The following is a 24,200-nucleotide window of genomic DNA, read 5'->3' as shown; positions in this document are numbered from 1 at the left end:
AGATACAGATGACGTTTTAAAAATCGTTGGTGATCCTGCATTCGTCTGATGATCTTTACAATAAGTTCAATTAAAATAAAATAAAAAATTTTGCTATGAACAGATGAATACAATCTGTCATCAAAATGTTTTTTAATGTTGTAAAGTTTGAAATCACCGGTTGGCAGTAAATTATACAAAACTTACAGATAGTCGCAACCAGGTTAATTCAAAATTTACAACATATAATATACTTATAAAAGCTTCGCATCTATTCATTATTTATCTACTGATAAACAGAAGCATGGTGTTCATGTATCGACCGTTAAATTCAGTTTTTTTAAAAAGAGCAACAAAAGCTTGATTTATCAAGTTTAAACCAAAAACTGTCAGTAAAGATGATCGCCTATCTCCTCATACCCTAAAATTTTCTTAATGAAATGCATGCAAAATTCCTCATTTTTAAATACCTAATTAAAAATTAACACCCGACTCGTATGTGCTAATTTAGTCACACAGTTCATTTCAATATCTGGTATATCGATTTTGGTTAATATAACCCCAGAAATGTAATATGCATACCCAGGTTAAAAAAGTGAAACCAGCGAAACATGGGATATATCAATTACGGTAAGCTTTTTTTCACTCTGGGTTATACTAGAACATAGAGTTTATTTTCATCCTAAAAGCATTACCAACATTGTATTTGCTTAGGTACGCTCGTAAAATCTAATAAATGTACTTTTCTGTCTATACTTTGTTTGCATTTCCGGGGGTTTTATTATTTGGCGATATTCCAAAATACGCTGTGACAACCAACACGTTAGTACAAGCGAACAAATTAAATAGGCCATAAAAAAAACGTGCTGTGTTTCTTAATTTCATTTTTCAATCTTGATTGCATACAAAATGACCTTGGCGTTTGGCTCTCAGAATTTTTCTGTTCCAAAAATAGAACAAATAAAATAAACAAATCTTATTTAGGGGGGAAATTAAAATTATAAAATCCAATCAGGAAATTTCAATGTACGGTTTACGGTTTTGCTTAAATTTTCAGAGAAAAGGTTTTCCAGTTAAACGACTGGAGATATTTTGCACTATTAGAAAATGTATTTTGTCAAGTAATTCATATCTTTAAATCTCTCTCTCTCTCTCTCTCTCTCTCTCTCTCTCTCTCTCTCTCTCTCTCTCTCTCTCTCTCTCTCTGTTTTCTTCGTTAATTGTTGTAAAATATTTATAGATATGTATACCTAACATCGATTTTTCAACCTCTTTAAACCATCACTAGAGAAGTGTTCATATTATCATATCGATTTTATCCTCCTACACTGTCCTTTAACATAACTATTATGCATGCATATAACAAAATGCAAATACTAATTAAACACCCATTGAAATGAATGAGAATACTTTATTGAACCAAACGTCAAAAAGGATGAGAAACAAGCTCTAAAAAGCTCTAAAAAAACTGAAAACTCATGTATACAAAATACCATGCCTGATTCGAGAAGCATTTATAATAAATCATAAATTGATCAATACCAATCGAATAAAAAAATAATTAACTAATTAATTAATTTTTATCGTTGCAGGACAGTACATCCAGTGAGTCGAGCGTGATGGGAATACCCGGTCGACGTGACCCCGTGACGTCACGGGGACGCACCAAGAACCAGCGCGGTCCACGCGGCAGAGGAGTCCCCGAGGGGGCAGAGGTATTGATTTTTGTTTCTGAAAATCAAAAAAAAAAGATGACAAATATTTAAATTACAGGTAGATTAGAGTGCAAGACAAGTTTGTATATAATTATGCAGTTTGATACTTTTAAACTTATGATCAAAAGGGGAGATGAACTACAGACAATCTCTCTCTTTTTCTTTCCTTCTTTCTTTCTCTCCCTCTCCTACTTTTTCTCTCTCTCTCTCTCCCTCTCTCTCTCCCTCCCCCCTCTCTCTCTCTCTCTCTCTCTCTCTCTCTCTCTCTCTCTCTCTTCCCCCCTCTCTCTCTCTCTCTCTCTCTCTCTCTCTCTCTCTCTCCCTCTCTCCCGCTCTCTCTCTCTCGTTTTAGAGTGATTCTTTATCATACATAACTCGTTAAACAAAGATCAAATCAATCTGAAAAGAACAAAATTAATAATACGAATGCAAAAATAAATGTGTAAATAATTATTACAGAAAGCAAATGGAAATGGGAAGAAAAAGACAAAACGAACTCCTAAAGCTACAAATATTGTTACAACAGATTCGCCCACATTGAGCTCTCCTGGTAAGTTACATGGCCCCTGGATACAATATTGTGCTTTCGTTAATAGTAATGGAAAACTGTAACAAGAGCCATACTTTCGTCAGATTATCTAAAAATTATGGGTTTTTTTTTTTAAATGCTAGCTAACATATTCATGATAACCCAAAAAATCTTAGGGAAATCAACACATTAAATACATTTTAAAAATCTTTAACAGTAATGTCCAATAAAAATTATTTAGAAAATTGACGAGCTTTTTTTTATCTTTGGCCAAACAGCAAATCAAATGCAACGCACTGATTTAGTTATCAAAGCAAATTAATGACAATGCCATATCACGTTTTAAGCGAAAGATAAAAAATTATTCGTGATTTTTATGCATCATAACAGCTCAAAAATTATGTGGTGGACCAATAGAATGTTTTATTTTTAGTACAACCACTTCAAGAACAAATCAACCCCGAGGAAAAATTTCAGAAGATTCTTTCCGAGAATTTAAAAGAGTACAGCCGACAGCGCATGCGTGCTCTTCACATGAGTCTCCGCCATTTTAGTAACGTCGAAGCCCGAATCACTCAAAAGGAGCTCAGCCAAGCATTTCAAGTATGACATTGATTCATATCACACGGCGTATGTCAATTGTGTATCTGGTTTGAAGATATTTTATTGTTAAGATTGTATATACAAAAGGATCGGGCACAAGTACTGCAAACTTAAAACACCCTCCGCTGTGAAATTTCGACACAAAATTTGCACTATTACGAAAAAAATGACAATATCAAAGGTCATAATAAAATACCAACATTGAAGTTACACCAAAGTAGATATATAATTGTGTATTTATCCAAAGCATCTACACCATCTCCAGTTCCGTTAAGATGATAAGATGATTAAGAGAGCTAAATGGTACTGGCCAGTTTTATAGACTGTATCAATCTCCTAAAAAGAAGAGTTCAGCATGAAGATATAGCAAATTATTTAAATCCTAAATATTTGGAGTTTTTCATTACTTAATGATATTTATGAATATGAATAAATATATTAATTATAACTAAATTAATCATTTAAATTTGAAAATTTACGAAAGATCTGATGGTTATTTTTTGTTGACTTATCAGCCTCCTTAAGGGGGCTGGGGGTGGCTGCCATTTTAGACAATATTGATCTCCTTTAAAAGAAGAGCTCCTTATAAAGATAATGGGAAGTGATGAAATTTTATATTAAAATATATGAAATTTTTCTTTATCAAATAGTAGTTCACTAGTTGATAGCTTCAGAAATCGCATATGAAATTTTCAAATAAATCAAATGGTTTTATATTATATTATATTTTGACCCCCCAGCCTCCTTAAAGGATTGTTTATTTGTTACATAGTGAAATGACAAAACTGAATCTTAATTTGGTTTACGATAATTACCAAAACATACACAAAAAAGCCATACGTTTCAAATCGTTTCTTATCCTTTTAACCCTTAATATTTTAGAAACTTCCATGTGGACTACTAGTAATTAAATAATGCATCTTGTTTTAACTTGAGTAAAACAGAAGAACTGAAGCTCTCCAATTTAGGTCCCTTAGCTTAATTTTCTTTTCATATACCTTCAGCTTTATTAACCAATACACGAATGTTTGTTTTGTATGTAAATAAATTAATTTTAATTAAAAATGTTTTGATTTCAAGTATTTAGGATCCTATAAATACGAAATTTTATATTTTTTAATCGTTAGCAACAACGAAATTTCGTTTCCTTAATTGTTTTAATAAGTGCATTTCTTTGATGCTGTAATAATAACCACATGGTATTTTTCTAATACAAAGCACGAACTCAAATATCACGATTTAACAGAACAGTTTGGGAGGATTAAACCAATATGACAATTGCACATGCAATTGTACCTGCAACTTTTACCAATTTTGTCCTAATTTTATTTTTTACTTTTTTTGTCATTTGATAACTTCATTTAAAGTAGATCCAGTGTTCTGTGACGTCACACTTTTTTGTAAAACATTGAATTCTTTAAAAATTGTGCAAAATAGTTTTATTTATTTTATATGAATATAATAACATGGATGTAATTAGAATTATTGGTAGGTTCAAGATATTTTCGCACTTAATTTTATACTCAATTTCCAAACGTTTATATATTTTATCTATGCAAAGGGGAAATAACTCTTTTTCTGACTTTCTTCTCAGTTGTACGTCTAAATGCTATAGTTTTTCTTATTCCAACGATTAATTTTAAAATAGTTTTGTAATTTTAGTTTTCTGATAAAGTTGACATTAAAATTAAACAAGAAAAACAAATTTCTGCCAACAATATTTTACTTTTAACAAAAAAAAATACATTTTTCTAATGCTAAAATATGCTTTAGTTTATGTTTATCTGGCATCTCAAAAAGTGTGATGACATGCATATTTTTTCTAACAATTGATGACATTTAAGTCTATTAAGTCGAAATCAGTTCGGTTTTTCAACTTTCCTCAGAGAATTTTACGAGTATGGAGCTACCTTAAACAAAATATAAATCATAGTTCCATCTTGTTTTAAAATTTGACCTGAGGTTAATTAGAAAAATTCAAAATTTTGAAATACTAGCACTGAAATGTTTCTGTATCTTTTTTATTAATAAGAAAATTTTTTTTCTTCAAAATCAAATTCAAAAATAATTTTTCAAGGACGAAAGGCACATTTTATAATGTATAAGAAACAAAAGTTGTCACATCCAACCAATAGGGCCTATAAAAATTTGCGGTGAATACAATTAGGGATATCTGGTTATTTTTTCTTTAACCCTTTTCCTTTAAAACTTTATTTTTTTTTTGGCATGTCTGGTGTTTTAATGCCTCGCTTGATTTTTTACAGGATAACCAGATGAGGCTATCTGGGCGTGTCACTCAGTATTTGATTGACAAGTTTGAGGACAACAGAGGGATTGACTGTGAACGCCTTTATAGATTCCTTACGGACGCCCACCTCAAATCAGGTCAGTCGTGAGATTCTAGTCCAATCTCAAATCCTCGATTTCTATAACCTGGCAAGTAGTGTATGATTATTCCCAATACCTGGCTAGTGGCTTGTTTCTATTGTTTCTGTAACTAGCTTGTAACTTGTGATTACTTTCGAAGTATGTATAATTACCTCTGTAACCTGCCTAGTTGCATGAAATAAGAAACCTTCATTAACCTAGCTATTAACTTGGGATTACGTCTGTAACCTGTATAACTAGCTCTGTAATCTGATTAATGGCTTGAGAGCACGTCTACAGTCTGTTTGAAAACCTTTATATCCTAGCCATGGCGTGATATTACTTCTGTAACCCAAACAAGTACCTGTAACATGGCTTGTAACATGGCTAATGGTGTAATATTACATCTATAACTCTTACAAATAACTTTGTAACGTGGCTAGTGACGTGAAATTACTTCTGTAACCTTTACAATTACCTGCCTTGTGACGAAATGTTACTTTTGTTACCTGTAATATTACCTCTGTAACATGGCTTCTGGCGTGATATTATTTCTGTAACCCACAAGATTAAATATATTATAGGGCTAGTTGCGTGAGACTGCCTCTGTAACATTGCTAGACACTGCTTCATTATTTCAAACAGTAAACAGTTTGTCATACTGTGGTCAATATTCGTATAGAATCGTAAATTTTGTTGTTGAGTTGATCCATCACGTCAAATGTTCATTTAATTGCAATATCTGATAATATATTACATTGATAGGATCATTAGCCACGAATTTATGCGTTCTTGAAACTATAATTATCTCTTAATCCATGAGAATTGTTACCAATGAATGTTGATGAAACCATACATATTAAATTAAACTTTACAAAACTTATTACAATTCTTTAAAAATCTGGCTTGATTTACATTTATAGTTTGTTATCCTTCTTTGAAGAGAAAAATAATATTGTTAAAAGTAAAGAAAGGAATAAATCTTTTTAACTCAAGACATGCAAACACAGGATGAATCTCTGCCATTCAGTCAATTGAAAGGTGACTGAAAAGTGACTGAATGGCATAGCTATGCCATTCAATCACCTTTCCTGACCATTCAGTTTTCATTCAGTTGACTGAATGGCAGAGCTTCATCCTGTGAAACATTTTTAGAGAATATTGTATTGGGTTTTCACAATTTATCAAACAAGGATGCTAAGTATAAAATAAAGAAATATTTTTTATAGGAATGTGATGGATAAGCTTTTCTTTTTTATTTTATAAAAATAAAAGTTTTAGAACATGAAAAGCATTAAAGAATTAGACTTTTAGATGATCAAAACTGGAAATTAAAAAGCCGGAGGTAATATGATATCAAGATTCCTTTAGTTTTATAAAATATATTTATTGACAAATATCATATTAAGGTCCTAATGTTCAAATTGATTGCATTGTTTGAAAAAATAAATCTTATCGATCTTTTTTTTAAATAACATTATAATTAGATAAGATATCTTTTATCCTCCAATAAATGAACTTTTCTGTAAATCAACAAATGTTTTTTAACGATATTTAATTGTTTATTCATCTGAATCGTGACACAAACTAACAAATTGAAATATTAATGAGGTACAGATACATGATTGTTTACTTAATATTTCAAACCAAAAAAATCACACATTTTGTCTGACTCAACATCCTAAAGCAAACATCAATCACAAAAAAAAATGATAAGAAAATTAATCTTATTCCTGCCAGAGCTTTTACAAAATTCGAACGATTTACCAGCTGAATTTTTATTTGACTTTTTCTGAAATCCAGGTGATCATATCATCTCCATGTGGATTTCAGATGTCACTCAATTACGCAAGAAAATAAAATTAATAACGTAATAAATAAAATTAATTGAAATAGATTCATCATCTAAAACACACTGCATACAAAATAGCCTAAAAGCTTTCAAATCACGTACTGAATAGGACACTTCTTTGCCTTGAATTAACAACCAGTGGGTTTTTTTTTTATTTTTTGCTAAAAGAGTACAAAAGCCCTCTCATAGGAAATGAAAAAAAATTCAGTGACCAAATCGACTGACTAAACGACAAATTTCAAGTTGGTCGACGACTTACAAGGAAGTTTTGATACGAAAATAGGTTTAAGTCTAAATTTATGTTTATCTTTTGTTCATATAATTTGAATAAACATTCTTTTAAAAAAAACCTGTCAATTTCTTTCTTTATTTGTCTTTCTCATATTATGTCATCTCTGCTTATTTCTGTCTTTCTTCTAATTATGTTATATTTCTAAAGAAAACCTTCGATGATGAAGCACTCAAACATCTTAGGAAGTAACAACAGAGAAAATATGATCCAATCTTTTTACTTCTGCCAATAAACAAATGTCTGAAAACTATTATCATGTCAAAAATGACTTATCACAGCATTTGAAATAGTTTCACGTATATTCTTAAAAATCACTTCCAGTAATATACATATATCAATAAATCTGTATACAAATTAGGTTTAAAACAACGACATGTTTGTTTTTTTGTTTTGTTTATTTTTGGGGTTTTTTAAGTTGATTACTAAAAACAAACACTTGTCACATGAAATAGCTTAAGTTATAGTGTTTAAAGCCATAAGCGAATGAAAAATCTACGAAAACAACAAAAACACAAACATAAGCACAAACAAACAAAATGTGACAACACACAAAAATCAAAATGATCTTTAACTTATATGTTGTTTTTTCTTTAATTTTGTTTGAATGCTTTTAGATACAATTACATTTGTAAGATATCGTTGGATTCACCTCTTTCGTATCGACAAAATCAACAGTTCTTCATTTCTATCTCATAGTGTAGTTTGTGACAGCGAAACTAGATTAGAATATTAAGTGCACATACTTCATATACTGCTCGGAGAGTAGGTTCTGTTGATTTTTTAACGTTAAAACTATGTACAGCTGTTGTTATTTATGTAATATTGTTGATCTGGCTAGGATTGATTGAAAAACATAAAACATGGTTGTGTGTATATACTGCCATTTATTTTTGCTAATAAGAAAAATTAGGCAATAAGGGGAGGTCTTCAAACAGTCATAATATCAATTACCAGACATTGAATGTAAGTTATAAAAGGTGAGCAAATGACCTCCCCCATATTAAACAAAGATGTATACAATATCAACATGTACCAAATATACATACAACAAACATATTGTTGAACAAAAACAGCATTGTACATATCAACAGCAACATACATGTGTAATACAGTGCAAAATAAATCCCCAACTATAAAGGTGATGAAGGGGAAGGAGGGTGGGTTGATTGCGGTATTTACAAACTTGTTGACAGCTGACAGTTAAAATGACGTGGTCAAAACATCGCGCGACTAAACGCCGCACTCTGATTGGTTAATGTATACAATTAAAGAAGATCAGCTAAATACTCAAAAATACTCAAATATTAGAATTACAATTATATCATGACTAGACTATTATTTTTGGTACTGGCATAAAAATAACATATCACAATTTACATAAATGCTATTATTTACAATAATGCTGTATTATGTAATATTGTTGATCTGGCTAGGATTGATTGAAAAACATAAAACATGGTTGTGTGTATATACTGCCATTTATTTTTGCTAATAAGAAAAATTAGGCAATAAGGGGGGGTCTTCAAACAGTCATAATATCAATTACCAGACATTGAATGTAAGTTATAAAAGGTGAGCAAATGACCTCCCCCATATTAAACAAAGATGTATACAATATCAACATGTACCAAATATACATACAACAAACATATTGTTGAACAAAAACTTGTGAATGAAAAGAAGAGAAAACTAAACTATGATTACTGAAACAAAAGCAAAATCAAAAAGCTGAATAAGTATTATATAGATAGTATATTTTTGTTAAATCATGCTGCAAGGTTAATCTAGTGATGTGAAATAAAACAAACCAGTTATATCTTTCCGCAGAAAATATACGATTTATACATTGGTCATTGAAACATTTCAGATATTATGATTTAATTTTTGTAATTACAGGTCGAAAAAAAGTGGGCTACGTTTTTATTTCTAATTAACACACACACACACACACACATATATATATATATATACATATATATATATATATATATATATATATATATATATATATATATATATATATATATATATATATATATATATATATATATCCAAATCACAAAAGTATTTTCTCGGTGTCCGGTAAAAATATAATAAAAGAAAAAAAGCAACACTAACTGCAAAACATATATATATATATATATATATATATATATATATATATATATATATATATATATATATATATATATTTATATAAACAAAAAACATTCTAATTAACATAATTTCAATTCAATACACCTGATATACATGTATGTCAATACCTCCCCTTTCGTGCAGTGTGGCGTCAAAAAGAGAATATAGAAAACGATCTCTGGTCATATCATTAACATATAATCAGTCAGTATAGTTATACAAAAGAAAGTTGGCAGACCTTGGGCATCTAACATGCATAGATCACAACTGTTCTTGACAATTGAAAGGGCATACCTGGAAAAAAATTGACAACGATGACATAAGGTTATCAGATAAAGCTTCTGTGGCGTTTAGATGTATCAATATATATCAAATCAATAATGTTTTTAATTAGCAAGCTACACACAATCAATTTAGAGCTGTATTGAAAAACTATCTCTTTAATAAAGAGTTATTACTTATTTTTGAATGACATGAACAAGATTATTGATTAAAGCTTCTCAGTTTAGTTCAATACTGTGGGGAGAGTGAAATGTTGATTGAATTATGGGAATAAAAAAGCTCAATCATTTATTAGATAAACGCCAAAAAAATTATTGATTGAACCTGGATGATGCATTTTGCAGTTTATGGGTGTGGAAAAGATCAATTAATCATTTAAACTAATTAGTAACTAATTAGAGATCAACCCTTCACGAGTAAATGTATTTAATTGTAGGCATATCAATTAATGACAATGCAATAAAATAGGTCAGAGCTCAGAAGGCAAACTACCTCATACATTGTATGTTCAATGCAAGAAAGAAGTTTTGAAATCAAATGGTACAATATTAATAATTTTTCTCAAGTTGGATGAAATATAGATATTACAAAGTCATTTTTACCTGATGGGGATTGAAACTTTGTATAAGTATAGTCAACCACAAAAAATCACAAGTATTATTATTGTAAAAACTGGATACCTTTTTACAAGACAAGGGTAAAATAGTTTCCTTAAAGTACATGTATAATTTAACAATTATTAACTAATTATTTAAAGTTAGACAATGTGCAATTTACCCTTTTTCTTCAGGCAGGGACAGTGTGGTTGCACTACAAACAAGAAATGACCTAGAGACGCAATCGGAAATGACGTCAGAGGAAAAAGACGCTGACCTTGTTCAGCGATTGGAGGAGCTTTTGATTGACAACCAAGGTCATTTTGACGTGGACTCTTTGAGAGAAAACTTCCAACATGCAGATATTGAAAAAAGTGGGAAAATCAGCAAAAATGAGGTATTATTGTATATACTGCGAAGTTTTTCTATTTATCAAAAACGTACACGTGAGTATTGGGAAAACTGTGTAAATATGAGAAAAAAGAGCAATGTCGAACTGTTAAGTTTTCTTTTCAAATAGAAACCGCACAACGATTATTATTAAGATTTGTAAAATTAGCAAACGAAAAATACAAAATAGTGTTATCGAGGGTTACTATCCCAAATTATACTTTAAAGTATAAAAGCTTAACAATTGCCATGTCGTCATTAATGTTTTTAAAGCAATTTATTTAATCAAGTAACTTTCGGGGGAGAATGAATAAAAAAAATCACAGCAGTGCACTTATCAATACTCATTTCACCTCACTACAAAAAAGCAATGAGGTTGACCTGTAACTGTTACATTTTTTAATGAGGATCTGACTCATATATCATACCTTTAATTATGTATTCGATTTGATTCTCTGTTTGATGCAACTGCAGGAAATGTATATTCTTTATAAATCTAGTTCAAACCAGTTCTTTAGATATTAGATATTTCTATTTTAGCCAATAAGATAGTCAAAATATGTCATTTAATCAATCAAATAATGACATTTGTTCACATGTGGTAGTAAAACTTATTTCAGTGGCAGTAAAAAAATATTTCTGTTACAGGAAAACATATTTCTGTGGCTATTAAACATATTTTTCTTCATAATAATTCTTTTTTCCCCTCGAAAAAAATTTATATGCATTTTTTGATATGCATTAAAATTGATAAATCAGCATTCATTTACGCATTATAAAAATCCTACGACGCAGTTGTATCGAATAAAAATAACTGTGTTATTGATTTTGATTATATTTAAAGGATAAAAACTTAATTGGAAATCATTTGTAATTTTTTCAAATTATTTCTTTTTTACATGATCAGATTTTTCAGGACAGGTGGTAAAACTTAAATTATATTGTATATTATATGCATGTCTACATTCATCTACAATGGAAAGTGTATCAGTGAACTATTGCATTTGTACATTATTTAATCGTATTATTATAATTACTTGATGAAAGTTAAAATACATTGTTATATTCAGTAGCATATTCTCACTATATAACTCAATAATAATAGACTAGTAGTCAATAACTGTAATATTAGCTCGTCCAAAAAATATTGACCGGTCAATATTTTTTGTTATTATACTTTCATGTCAAATACTAAAATCTGATTGGTTTAGACGCAGTTGATAATCTGTTCTATTACCCTCAGCGTTAGCAACACACTTAGCAACGGGTAACACAACGAATTGCTACATGCGCGTAAATTATGCGCGTTCGGTTCGCCGTTGAATTCACATCATTTCTATATACTAGTAAAAGCAGTAAAAAAAAAATTTTGTAATTAAGACATTCAGTATAATGAAATAAATAGGGCTTGTTTTGGAGGGTCACAGTTGAAATTGACACCCCTCGAAAACCATTGTCAACCTCCGCTTCGCGTCGGTTGACAATGGTTCCCTCGGGGTGTCAATTTCAACTGTGACCCTCCCAAACAGGCACTATTTATATAATATTGACCGGCTAGGAATAATATATACAGAATATTCCCTCTTTTTCAACCAATCGCTTCTAATTTATTGATTCGTACACGGTGACGTAAATAACTCTTCACGACACCAAAAACGAGGTGACGTCATAATAGACAGTCAGTCAAGGCAAGTAAACAACGGACGCGCAATGCAAGGGTTGTACATTATTTAATCGGATTATTATAATTACTTGATGAACGATGATTAAGAAATAAACATCGTTATTTAGTGAACATGGCATTATGAATAGCAGTTGCTCTGTTGGCATATTCCATGATGCGCGCTAGCGCATAGCGCGCATCATGGAAAATATGCCAGCATAGCAGTTGCTATTCATAACGCCATGTTAATTAAATAATCGCTGTTTATTACTTATATTTGCATTTTATCACTCGCAAATACCCTGTATTAGCCTAGACCTTGACATTTAGCTATTGCATCAAAAATACACATTAAGACAGTAATGTATCTTTTTAACTCACATAGATTTGTTAACAGAATCAATGATATGTTATAACAGTTATTCCTTTAAAATGTTATTAAAAGACATGTTTTAATTAAATATATCAATTTCATGGAGTTGGAGAAAAACACATGATGTATTGTGTAGTGGTTTAAATCTATAACGTCATGGAAAAGTATATGACGTCACAGCTTTATGACGTCATAGTATACAGACAATTGCATTTATAGAAAAATAATTGCAGTTCCTCCGTAGGGACTTACAGTGGGAAAAAACAATGGATATGCAAATATCATACAATATTATCCATAACATCAAATTATGTTTGCTGTTTTACAAGATGTGGTAGTGTAAGCATACACAAACTAACCTTTATTCAGATCAAATCAAACATTAGCATTATTGAAAGAAAAAATGAAATGAGCAGAGAGGTACAGGTAAACTGTTTGTAAAATTTAAGTTATCACTAATAGTTGAAACAATTGCTCAATTTTGGGGGAAAACTTTTTAAGAAGTATTTCGACACTACAACTTTGTGAATTTCACTTTAAATTTATCTGAATAATATCAGTTTTGAATTAATTCATTATTCAGATATATGATACCCTTTTAAAGATAAATGATGTTTTCAGAAATTGGAAAAAAAATAAAGCCTTGAAGTCTTATGATGTTTTTTAAAAGTTGTTTAAGAATAAACAAATACATTAAAATCCACATGATCGGACAAAATAAGTAGGCTACAGCAATATTTATTTTTTCAATAGCAAAGCAAATAATTGTCTTTGATCACAAATATCATTTATACACATTTATTGCAGAAACTCTCTATTATTTTTGAAAAATGAAAATTTCATATAGAAGTGTTGAAATAGATTAGATATTTCAGGTATTGTTTTTAAAGCGCTAAGCATAGCTAAGCGCTTTATTGTCGTTAGCCGCCCCCTATGAGTAGAAATATACATCATTCAAACTGGTTTCAGAACTAATTTCAGGGGTTTACGCACATAGTTGCACGGGCTATTGTGAATATAAGGTTCGAGCTATTGTGGCTATTGTAAATCCAGGGTGTGGGGCTTAGGTACGTCATTGCAGGGGCTGCCACGCAGTGATGAGGAAATATATTGCCTAAATTCAAATCAATTCTTTCTAATTAAGCTTGTACAAAGTAAATTTTCTTTAGAACCAAGCTAGGTTAGCGCTTTTCAGTAACAGAACTTTGATTATTTAGGTGATTTTAGTATACCAAAAAGAGACTAATTTTAATTTAAATTTTGTAAATCGGGGTACTAGTATTTGTCAGACCCATAGTATTTTGTTATGATTGCAATAAACTTGGCTAATACTTTATTGTTGTTGTTTTTTTAATTTAACTAAAACTTAGGTTCTAAAGAATTTTAAAACGTTCGTCAATAAAAAAAAAATACAAAATTACAATATCAGTGAGATAATTGTATTTTAAAAAAAACAGATATTCCTGAAAATGCTATTATGCCAAGTACGATATATTTGATACTTTTATTGTATACGGGTAGAATTTCCAACATTTTTCATTGTCATAAAAACTGAAATAAAACTGGTCAAGCATTTGTTTGTTTTGTTTTGGGGTTTTTTGTTTTGGTTTTTTTTAATGTTTATGTATTAAAGGCTTTTCAAACCTTACACTAAACCATATAACATATAAATGTTGTTAGAAAAGTAAATATTTTTAATATATGTTTGTGTCATGTCATGTCAAGTTAAATAAGTTATCGTATTAAAATTTTATTTTAAAAAACTGAGTATTTGCACTAAAAAGTAAAGATACTATCATTTAATTATATTTTACATGACAAATGAAAGAAAAAAATACTAGTAATTATTCTTACTATACAAAACTCGTCCACATTTATTACTACTTAAATGAAAAATCATATTTACGAAAAAAGAAACAGTAATATTTTAAAAATATATTTATTGATGGATGACAGAACGCTCACATACTAAAAATAACTTTTAAAGTACATAGACTGGATCGATCGATATATAAGGATGCTATATCAACATTGTATTTACTTGAAAAGATATGGGACATCTACATTTTGTGACGAATTTAAATTAGAATTTAAATAATTTCTAAGCTAGTTTTTCTTCTTCATCTATCTATCTATCTATCCATCTATCCATCTATCTATCTATCTATCGTAATCTTGTTAATTGAACCTACTTTTTACAATTAGTAAAAAAGATGTAAATTTAAACCAAAAAAAATGCTTTCTTTGATGATTCATGAGGGGAGCGATCATTGCAGGCTTCACGCGGGTTGTTTATTTTTTTCTGCAGTGGCGTCACCTTTATATCCTGCATGAATCACCAAAGAAAACATTTTATTGATTAAGTGAATGAAAAGCAGGGGTAAAATCTTTAATCATACTAACAGAGAAATAAGTCTGAAACAAAAAACAAAACAAAAAAATAATGCTGACACTTTCAGTGAAAATATTTCTGTAAAAATCTCTCTATCAACAAAATATGGAAAATTGAATGCAGACTGATTGCATATAATTACGTTTGATATTGATGTCAGGCGTCTGGGCATCTTATAAATGTTTAATTTTTATAGGTTGCTTATTATTAATAGGTTAATCTTTCAACTTGAAATAATGTTCCGGCTACATTTGTCCGGAACGGATGTGAAAGGGTCAAGATAGTTATTTGTCCATGTTTTTCAAATAATATACGAAAGCTCTGTTAACAAACATGCTGTAATACACGAGTAAAGGTTTAAGAATCCTCTAGATTTCGTGAGATGACTGCGCTTATGTCCTTTTGTGCATCTGACGTATCAAATCAAGGTTGAATAAAGACCACATGGTAAAATCTAAAAACGGGCCTTCTTACCTTCATAAAGCTTTTAATGACAAATGGTTAACCGCAATAATTAAAGATTGTGTTTTTGTGGTTTGATTGATGATCATAATTATGATTTCCTCTCAGTAAAATGATGTGCATTTAACATTCATTAATTTTTTTTATTTTTTGATAAAATAACACAATTTCATTTTAGTCTTTTTGAAAAAAAAAAAAACATGTAATAGGTATAAATCACATTAGAGGAATTTCAGGTAATTTTATTTCCCTATTAAGTTCAATAGTTTTTATCACAGTTATAGACACTTATTCCGATAGGATATGAATATGTCTACCATTGACAAAGCACAATTGTTTTTTACCTACTTTTAGGAAAACATATCTTTTCTAACCTTTAATAACACCTTTTGCGTTAGAGGATTGTATATTTTTTTGCGATAATTGCCATAAATAACCAACCTAGTAAACACTTTATCGTTTTATTTACTTGAACACCTTTTGTTATGCCACTTTCAGTTAATCGTTGCAACTACAAATTTATACCGATAGTTTGACACCTAATAGTTACGTTTCACCTTTTGGCACTTGAGAATAACCCTTTTTCTTTTCTTTTACAACTGGTCGGGATTCGTTTTTTCATAGTGTGTTTTTTTTTATCAATATGGCTTGCCATCAGTGAATTTTCGTGGATTTTGCAAATTGCCAACTCTAAGGATATACCCGGTACCTTGATTGGGAGAAAATATGTTTTTATCAATAGAAACTATAAACTTAATTTTGATTAAACGGTCGTCAACATAAATTGACAGTATTGGTTAAAGAGGAAGTGATATATATGACATTGGAATAATGACTTAATACAGTTATCCTATATAAAATGATCAATTAAGAGTGATGCAAATTCCATTATTAATAAACTATAAATCAAATCATTTCTTTATCTTTTAAGAGAGCATTTGTGTCTAATTTTTAATAAAGACTTTCTGTTCATAAAATTGCAATAGTAACCTTTATTCCTCGATAAATCAATCGATACTGTCAACTACAATATTTCTTTTAGGAAACAATCAATTGTAATCTGCGCATGCATGCATTTACATCTTTTTGATTCCTGCCATTTTTTTAATAAAGATATGTACTTTTGCTCACTAATTGGTATTCTGAAGGAATACCCTAATAAATGATTATAATTTAGATGGTTATAATTTATTTCTTTTGTGATGTTTTTCATTTAGGTCATTGACTTATGTTCCCGGCATCAGACTCCTCTCTATGGTGCTTTATTGAAAAGCTTGCTGAGACGTTGTGATTTGGACAATAATGAGCTAATATGGTACTTTAAACAACTGTAGTTACAGAAAGGTCTTCTATAATAATTGAATAAGTCATTTTAAGCTTTTAATGTCTTTTTTTCATAAGTATGTAAAAGACAAGTTGCTGTTTTATGAACAATAAAATGGAGGGAAATAATTGGAACAAATTCTATTATCTTAATAAAACGTTGCGATTTGGACAATTATGAGCTAATATGGTACTTCTGTAGTTACAGAAACGTCTTCTAAAATAATTAAATAAGTCCTTTTAAGCTTTTGATGTCTTTTTTCATAAGTATGTAAAAGACTTGTCAAGTTGCTGTTTTATGAACAAAAAAATGGAGGGAAGTAATTGAAACAAACTCTATTATCTTAATAAAAGGTTGCTATTGTTACGTCATATCAAGCAACCACTACGTCATCTAATAAGTTTATCTTCAACTGCAGCTGGCCAGAATTTCTCAACTTCCTGCATGTATCACAGGAAAATGCCCAGAAGAAATGTCCGTCCCTCTGTGACATCCCCCAGAAGCCCAAGCCCCGAGTTCCTGTCACACCCAGTCCCATAGACGAGTTGTCGGAAGAAACTAAATCGAGGCTTGTCAGCAAACTGCGTAAAAAGGTTATTAAATATTTTTTAAAATGTTGGGGGTTTTTTGGCGATACATACGTGTATGAAGGCAGCAAGCTATTGTTGAAAGGTTATATAAAATTTGCTAAAGGATTTTGTATTTTTCTGTCATAATTGCTATACTCATGGTATGAATAAACCATCTTAGTTAATACTTTATTGTTAATATTTATATCAATATCGTAATCAATAAATCAATCATCCATAATCATTAAGTAAAAGTATGTGAAATATTATTGTTGTCAATCATAAAGTTACAAAGATATAGACACATATGTGAAGGTTACATGGATATTATTACTTTGCTTGAGCTAGATTAGCCATTGTAAGTCCGTTGCAAATGAAGAAGAATTAATCAAATTAATAAAAACTAGTCTTCCAATGCATTGCATATTTACAACCATATTGATTTAACAGGCAAGACCTAACATTTTAAAAAAAACCCTGATTGAATAGGTATCGATGGTAAAGGACCGAAATTCCAACATTAAGTCGGTCGATGGATTGGAGAAGTCAAAAGAAATGAATGGTGATATTCGTCCAAACAATGTTAACAGTGTAGAAGAAGAGAAAACCGTGACCAAGGAAGAAGAAAATCCGGATCGGAAGAGAATCGTAGCTAGTGAGTTTTTGTATTTTTTTTCTCAGAACAAATACCAATGCAAAGTATTTATCTAGAAATGTTAAGAGTTTGATAATCTATTGATTTTGAAAGAAAAAAAATAGCTGTTCACAAATGTCAACTGTTCTTCTCTTTTTATATTCTTTGTATATCAGTGTCTATAAAGTGAATGGTATTGTAATATTTAAAGTATTTTCTTCTTTTTTAACATGTGCATCTTATGTTTGCGATGTTCATGATATTCACAGAGTCGCCCTTTATAAATAAGACTACAATATTTATGATCAAAATATTTACTAGTTATGATTTTTTTAATGAAATATTCCTTGTTTTTTTTTTCTTTCTGAAATTAACACTGATGACAGCAATCATTTTCGATAAAGATTCGATAATAATTTATTCTGACTTGTTCAATTACAATCAGAATGTTTTTTTATGGACCACACTTCATGATTATCTAATATATCTTCAGGTTCATGCATTTTTAAGTCGTTTGCAATGTAGATATTAACAATTTTTTGACAAAATTATTCTTTAAAACTACTTTTTTCTTAGCACAGAATTTAATTGCTTACTCTGCTTTTTAATGTTTCTCTTAAATACTTCTAAAAGGAACCAAGATTCTCCTAAATTTTTATATTCAAATTACTTTTATTTCACTTTCTCTTTGTTTACCATCTCTCTTCTAATAGCTTATAATTGTATTGCTTACAACGTAAATTAACCCTTACTCCATGACAGAATACCTCTTGCCAGCTAACTTCTCTCTTCTGTTAATTGATATAAGTAAAATTATGTTCTTCTGTGTGTAAATGACTCTCACTTTACTTTCACTTTATATCACTTTACTTTCACTTTATATCACTTTACTTCCTCTGTGGATAGACATGCGGCGAGTTACTAATCTAGTTAAAACGTCTTCTGGATTTCTAAATACTGTCAAAACCTTCATATCAGGTACTATTTTCTCATGTTCTAATCTGGCTGGCTGCTTATGAATGTTGCATGCAATGTCTTAAATGTCTATTGGATGATTTGGCAAAATGTTTCCCTACCAACATGTAAGATAGAAAACCCTTTTTCGTGATCTTTCAAATTTTCGAATTTCATTTCCTGTTTAGTATTTTACATGTATTGCTCAGTTCATCTGCTTTAAATGTTTTTCCAATCTGTCAATACATTTGATGATATACACGATAATGCTTAAATCATTTAATGTCATGATAAGCATATATTTTCTCTCAATAAGTGAAATAGTCTGTAACTAGGCATGATTCAATATTATATCCTATAACAAATTAAAATATTAAAGCACTCAAACGCATTTATATGTTAGCAATATACTGTATCCTTCTTTTACGCGAGTACTTCATTCCGCGATTTAACGTTTTTGCATCACATCGCGAAAATATAAAATCGCGAACGCCGAATTTTTAATCATAATTCCAAATAGTTTACATCTGTCCGAATAATAAAAGTGAGTTCTTAAAATCCGCGATTTTAAAATGGGCTTCTTACGACTTTACGCTAATATTAATTCCTTTCGTTTAATCAGGAATTTACAGTATCTTACGTTGATCGGAGTTATTATTAATCACTGTATTTGAAGTTAAACTTATCAGACATTAGCTTGTACTTACCTATACTCAAGAATCAGCTTTCGATACGTTTGCAGTTTATCTGCCTTGTTTTCTTGATGATCTCATATGTTCTTTTAAATTTTTAAACCCTTTGGAATGCAGTAGTTTGTTTTTAATGTAGACTGTCAGTAGAGTTATATAGTTACATAACAGAAGAAAGTATAAAAACAATAACATACGGGTATTGTTGTAAGGTGTGAAACCTTAGAAATATAATTGATTTTTTGGTAAAAGATATTTCGTCGAAATTAATGAAGAACAAACATTGGTTTGCTACATGCATATTCATGAATCCAGTAAACAGATACTAATATACAGATAATTCCTTTGAAAAATTACTGTATCAGGACTTTATTTAATTTTATTAAACATTAAAGTGAAGGCAAGATACATTTAAAAAATGATTGATAAATAACATTCTCAAGAAATACTGATCATATTGCTTTACCAAGACAATTTTTTACATTCATATCATAGGTAAAAGGAAATCGGAGTCCGATATGAAAGCTCTTGCCCTAGAAGCTAATGACACAAGCTATGACATCAATAGCATGGACGATCAAATGACGTCATCGCCTACCTATGAGAAACACCCAGAGCACTCTACCCAACGTACCAAAGGCAGTGGAGTAAACACTTCCTCATCAGAACAAAAGCCAAAAACTTGTAGATCCGCCCCACTCCTTTCGGAGTGCGAAGGAAAGGAGGTCTTGAAGGAACCAGTCAGTAAAACGCCCACCGATATTAAAAACTCTTCTACCGGAAACGTCAAAGAAGGTAGAAATTAGATCTTCGTGCAATCGTTCTTAATCATAAATCTTTTTTTATCGCAAGTCATTCTACCTTTCAAATGTTTTCCTTCTATATCAAATATGGGTCAAGGACGTTGAACTCATCCCTTTGATTACTTGCAATTGCAAATATTGACATTTTTATCAAAATAAACCTAATAAAAACGTACGCTGATCTAAATGTGGGTCCATATTATATTGCAAAGGCCAATAAAGACTTTTTTTTCAAAAATAAACCTTATAAAAAGTTATGGTGATCTAAATTGATCCATGATCAATGAATTATCTAATAATCATTACAGTTTCCACATCGAGCCGCCATAAAACCGACAAGACGTCATTTTCTATATCGACCAAGAACCGTACTGTATGCTTTCCTCCACCACCTGACGTCGACAAATGTCAAGAAATTCTGGATCCGCCAACACAAAGACTAAAGTTAGATTGGGTGTACGTTCCAATTTGATTTTAGTTTTAAATTTATAATATCTCATCATGATCTATCCTTTATAATTTTATGTATATAAACATACTCGCATAGTTCAGAGACTAGATATATATTCTTAATAAACGCACAAGGACACAGTCCAGTGTAATTTTGAATTGAAAGTACAGTATATTTTCGTTGAGATATATTGTCTTTTATTAATTTTCAATCTAAAGTTGGAAATGATTACATGACAAATTTGTCATGTTATCATTTTCAACTTTAGATTGAAAATTAATAAAAGACAATATTTTTACTAATTACTTAATGATGCGGACATGATCATAGATTTTTTTTCAAATGCAACACAAAGAACAGATGGTACTGCAATTTTCATTATACCAGTTATATTGAGTCCCACCATGCCAAAATGACAATAACAAGATGGCAACCAAGAATTGTACTTGTGTACAGAATATATAAATTTCTAACTTCTACTTTTAAATTGAAATAAAACAAAATTAAACGCATTATCAACACGTTCTTAACCCTATTCGTTGTAGATATGGTTACCGTGGCAACGATTGCCGTAGCAACATTTTTGTTTTGGTTACGGATGAGATTGTGTACTTCCTGTCCAACATAGCCGTGTTGTACAGCAGACAGACACACAAACAAAGACATTACCGGGAACACACAGACGACATTAGATGGTAAAGGCGTGACGTCATCATTTCTAATACTAATTGAATCATTAAAAGAATATGCAATTTATCATCAAACATTAATGGATAAGAGACCTTGTCATTTTTTTGGTAATGAATAACTCTGAATTAGCCATAAGACAAGCGGCATAGATACACGTTTGATAAGATAAGTGTGATTTTAAAAAATCATAATACAAATCATATATTTATAAGAATATTTCGATTGGATGTCTTGTTTCAGCCTGACCGTTCATGCCAATGGGAACATTGTCGTTACTGGCCAGGCGACCAGCAAAACGGACCCACAAAACCAGGTAAAATGCATATGGTGGTGGATAAAAAGTGTCTTTTTTAGAAATTACATTTGTAAACAGTTAAAGGGTTTGCAAATTCAAAAAAACTTATGGATTTATGTATCGAAAGACAGTGTGTAGGTTTGGATCAAAAAATGCATTTTTTCTCTAAATAATTTTGTTGTAAAACGTTCATCTAATTACAACGTCCAAAGTATCATTTCAAACCATGATGAGACTTTAATAAATCTGACTTTTAACTCATACGAAACTTTCATTAATTTTATTTCATTAATTCAAGATCAAAATATTCATGCTAGCAATAATTTATAATTTTAAGCTATGCAATAGTTTGAAATACTGAACAATAAGTATGAAAATGTACCTTACCAAGCGAAATTCTGTTGATTCATCTTTGATTATCACCTCTTTAGGCTCACATCCGGGTATGGAGAGCCGATATTTTGCAGACGATACAGGTGCTTGGAGCGGGAATGTATCAAAAGATGGTTTTGTCGGTGGCTTTCTCCGGTTCATCTGTAAGCTCTTTTACAATGGTCTTCAATATTTTGCCTGTCGATGGAAATCATCATGCTGTGGTTTTATCAATACTACTATTCGTTGAATACCAATTTTCGTGGATTCCGTCGTTAATTTAATCCACGAAACAAAATGTTCATTAAAGTGCAATTACTATTAACATTTAGTATTGATAGGGTCATTGGCCACGAATTTACGTATCCTTGAAACTGTGATTTTCACCTATCTACGAAAATTGATATCCTTCAATATTAATGAAACCACAGTACATGTTTAACACGGGAATGTATGCGTTAATGTATTAATAACGGTTATGTACGTATAAAATTAAGGTGTTAAACTTCAAAGTGCAGATTTAGAACACCATTCAATATACTAGTTATTATGTTTTTTGCATTCTTTACCTTCATCAAACTCTTTTATGTCATCAAACATGACGTGATGGCGGACATAATTACCGTGACGATTTTTTCAAACACGTGGCGGACATTTCGTGACGGCGGACATAACGTAACTGGACATATGACAGTAATTCCAGTGATATGAAGATTAGATGAGAGATGAAGAATTTAAAGGAACTATTCCATAATGATAACTCAAAGTTTCACCTTAATAGGATCTGCTGGCGGCTGTGGACAACAGCGCTGAGAAGCGGTTGACATTGTGGAACGTCATTTCCGGGGAACTCAAAGGGGATACAATCGTAAGTATTGCTATCAAAAATGAATTGACAAACGTATAAATGATGCTAGTACAACAACCTAAATGTAAATATCAAAAGAGTAAACCTATTGCCAGTGAAACTTTGAGACTTGAAAATAAATTTATCTTTAGCTTGTGCATTTTACACATTAAAAGATACTAAATAAAAATACTACATGTAAGGGCCCGCTACACTCAAGTCATCATTTTCTATATGCATGTGTACATGTTTTATTTTAGGTGAACACGGAGAATATATGTGAACTACAGTTTAATCCTAAGTACCCGGATGTGTTGGCGATTTCCGGTAAAGAGTACCTCTCATGGTGGAAGATTTACCCGGAATCCAGGATGATCCAACCTTTGGCCCAACCGGATTATGAGGTCGGACTCTGGAGTTTTATAACACTATACACAATCTAATGTCGAATATCTAAAAGCTATAGCACGATTTTCCATGAGTGTTTAAGAAATATTAGTAATATTAATATTAGTACGAGTTTTCGTGTATGTTAAAGAAATAAAGTAAGAGTTTCCGTGGTTGTAGCAGGATAACCGCTGATGTTTTTGCGTGGACCCTGAGGTCCACGCAGAAAATATATAAGCGAGGTTAAACCGGATGCTATGGGGAAAATTCAGCCTGCGCATGAGCTAGCCTGGTTCCTGTGCGTAGTGGGTAGCTCAGGGAACCAGGCTTGCACACGTTTATCTGAATTGGGACCGGGATTCCGTGCCATATGCACACATAAGTTCAAAGGCGCTGTAATTTTAAAGTTGTCGGTAAACAGTACAGAAACAAAGTATTCCTTTTAAAGAAATGATTGGCATGTGATATGAACTATCAATATTATGAGATAAGTTAATGTTATGCCGAAACTACAACAAGCATCAAATAGCATAATTTGCAATGTTTTGTTGTTT

The 24,200-nt window shown here is 30.8% G+C and overlaps 1 protein-coding gene across 2 annotated transcripts in view; it reads left to right on the top strand.

The window, feature by feature from the left end:
- The window catches only part of LOC128171546 (echinoderm microtubule-associated protein-like 2), a 34,322-nt gene that overhangs the window by 2,768 nt on the left and 7,354 nt on the right, over window positions 1-24,200 (top strand). The window contains exons 2-17 of one of the 2 annotated variants that reach the window (XM_052837324.1): window positions 1,572-1,694; window positions 2,154-2,244; window positions 2,657-2,826; window positions 5,091-5,211; window positions 10,546-10,748; window positions 16,849-16,946; window positions 17,374-17,548; window positions 18,014-18,179; window positions 19,065-19,136; window positions 20,297-20,596; window positions 20,913-21,060; window positions 21,601-21,750; window positions 21,986-22,058; window positions 22,472-22,576; window positions 23,194-23,280; window positions 23,520-23,663. In XM_052837324.1, coding sequence (XP_052693284.1) covers window positions 1,572-1,694; window positions 2,154-2,244; window positions 2,657-2,826; window positions 5,091-5,211; window positions 10,546-10,748; window positions 16,849-16,946; window positions 17,374-17,548; window positions 18,014-18,179; window positions 19,065-19,136; window positions 20,297-20,596; window positions 20,913-21,060; window positions 21,601-21,750; window positions 21,986-22,058; window positions 22,472-22,576; window positions 23,194-23,280; window positions 23,520-23,663 — 2,226 coding nt within the window. The remainder of the gene's footprint in view (window positions 1-1,571; window positions 1,695-2,153; window positions 2,245-2,656; window positions 2,827-5,090; window positions 5,212-10,545; window positions 10,749-16,848; window positions 16,947-17,373; window positions 17,549-18,013; window positions 18,180-19,064; window positions 19,137-20,296; window positions 20,597-20,912; window positions 21,061-21,600; window positions 21,751-21,985; window positions 22,059-22,471; window positions 22,577-23,193; window positions 23,281-23,519; window positions 23,664-24,200) is intronic. The other variant, XM_052837325.1, reaches the window with a different exon arrangement.

This window comes from Crassostrea angulata, chromosome 2 (assembly GCF_025612915.1).
Source record: "Crassostrea angulata isolate pt1a10 chromosome 2, ASM2561291v2, whole genome shotgun sequence".
Taxonomy (NCBI): domain Eukaryota; kingdom Metazoa; phylum Mollusca; class Bivalvia; order Ostreida; family Ostreidae; genus Magallana; species Magallana angulata.
Note: the sequence above shows the minus strand (reverse complement) of the source record. Positions and strands in the feature narration are given on the sequence as shown.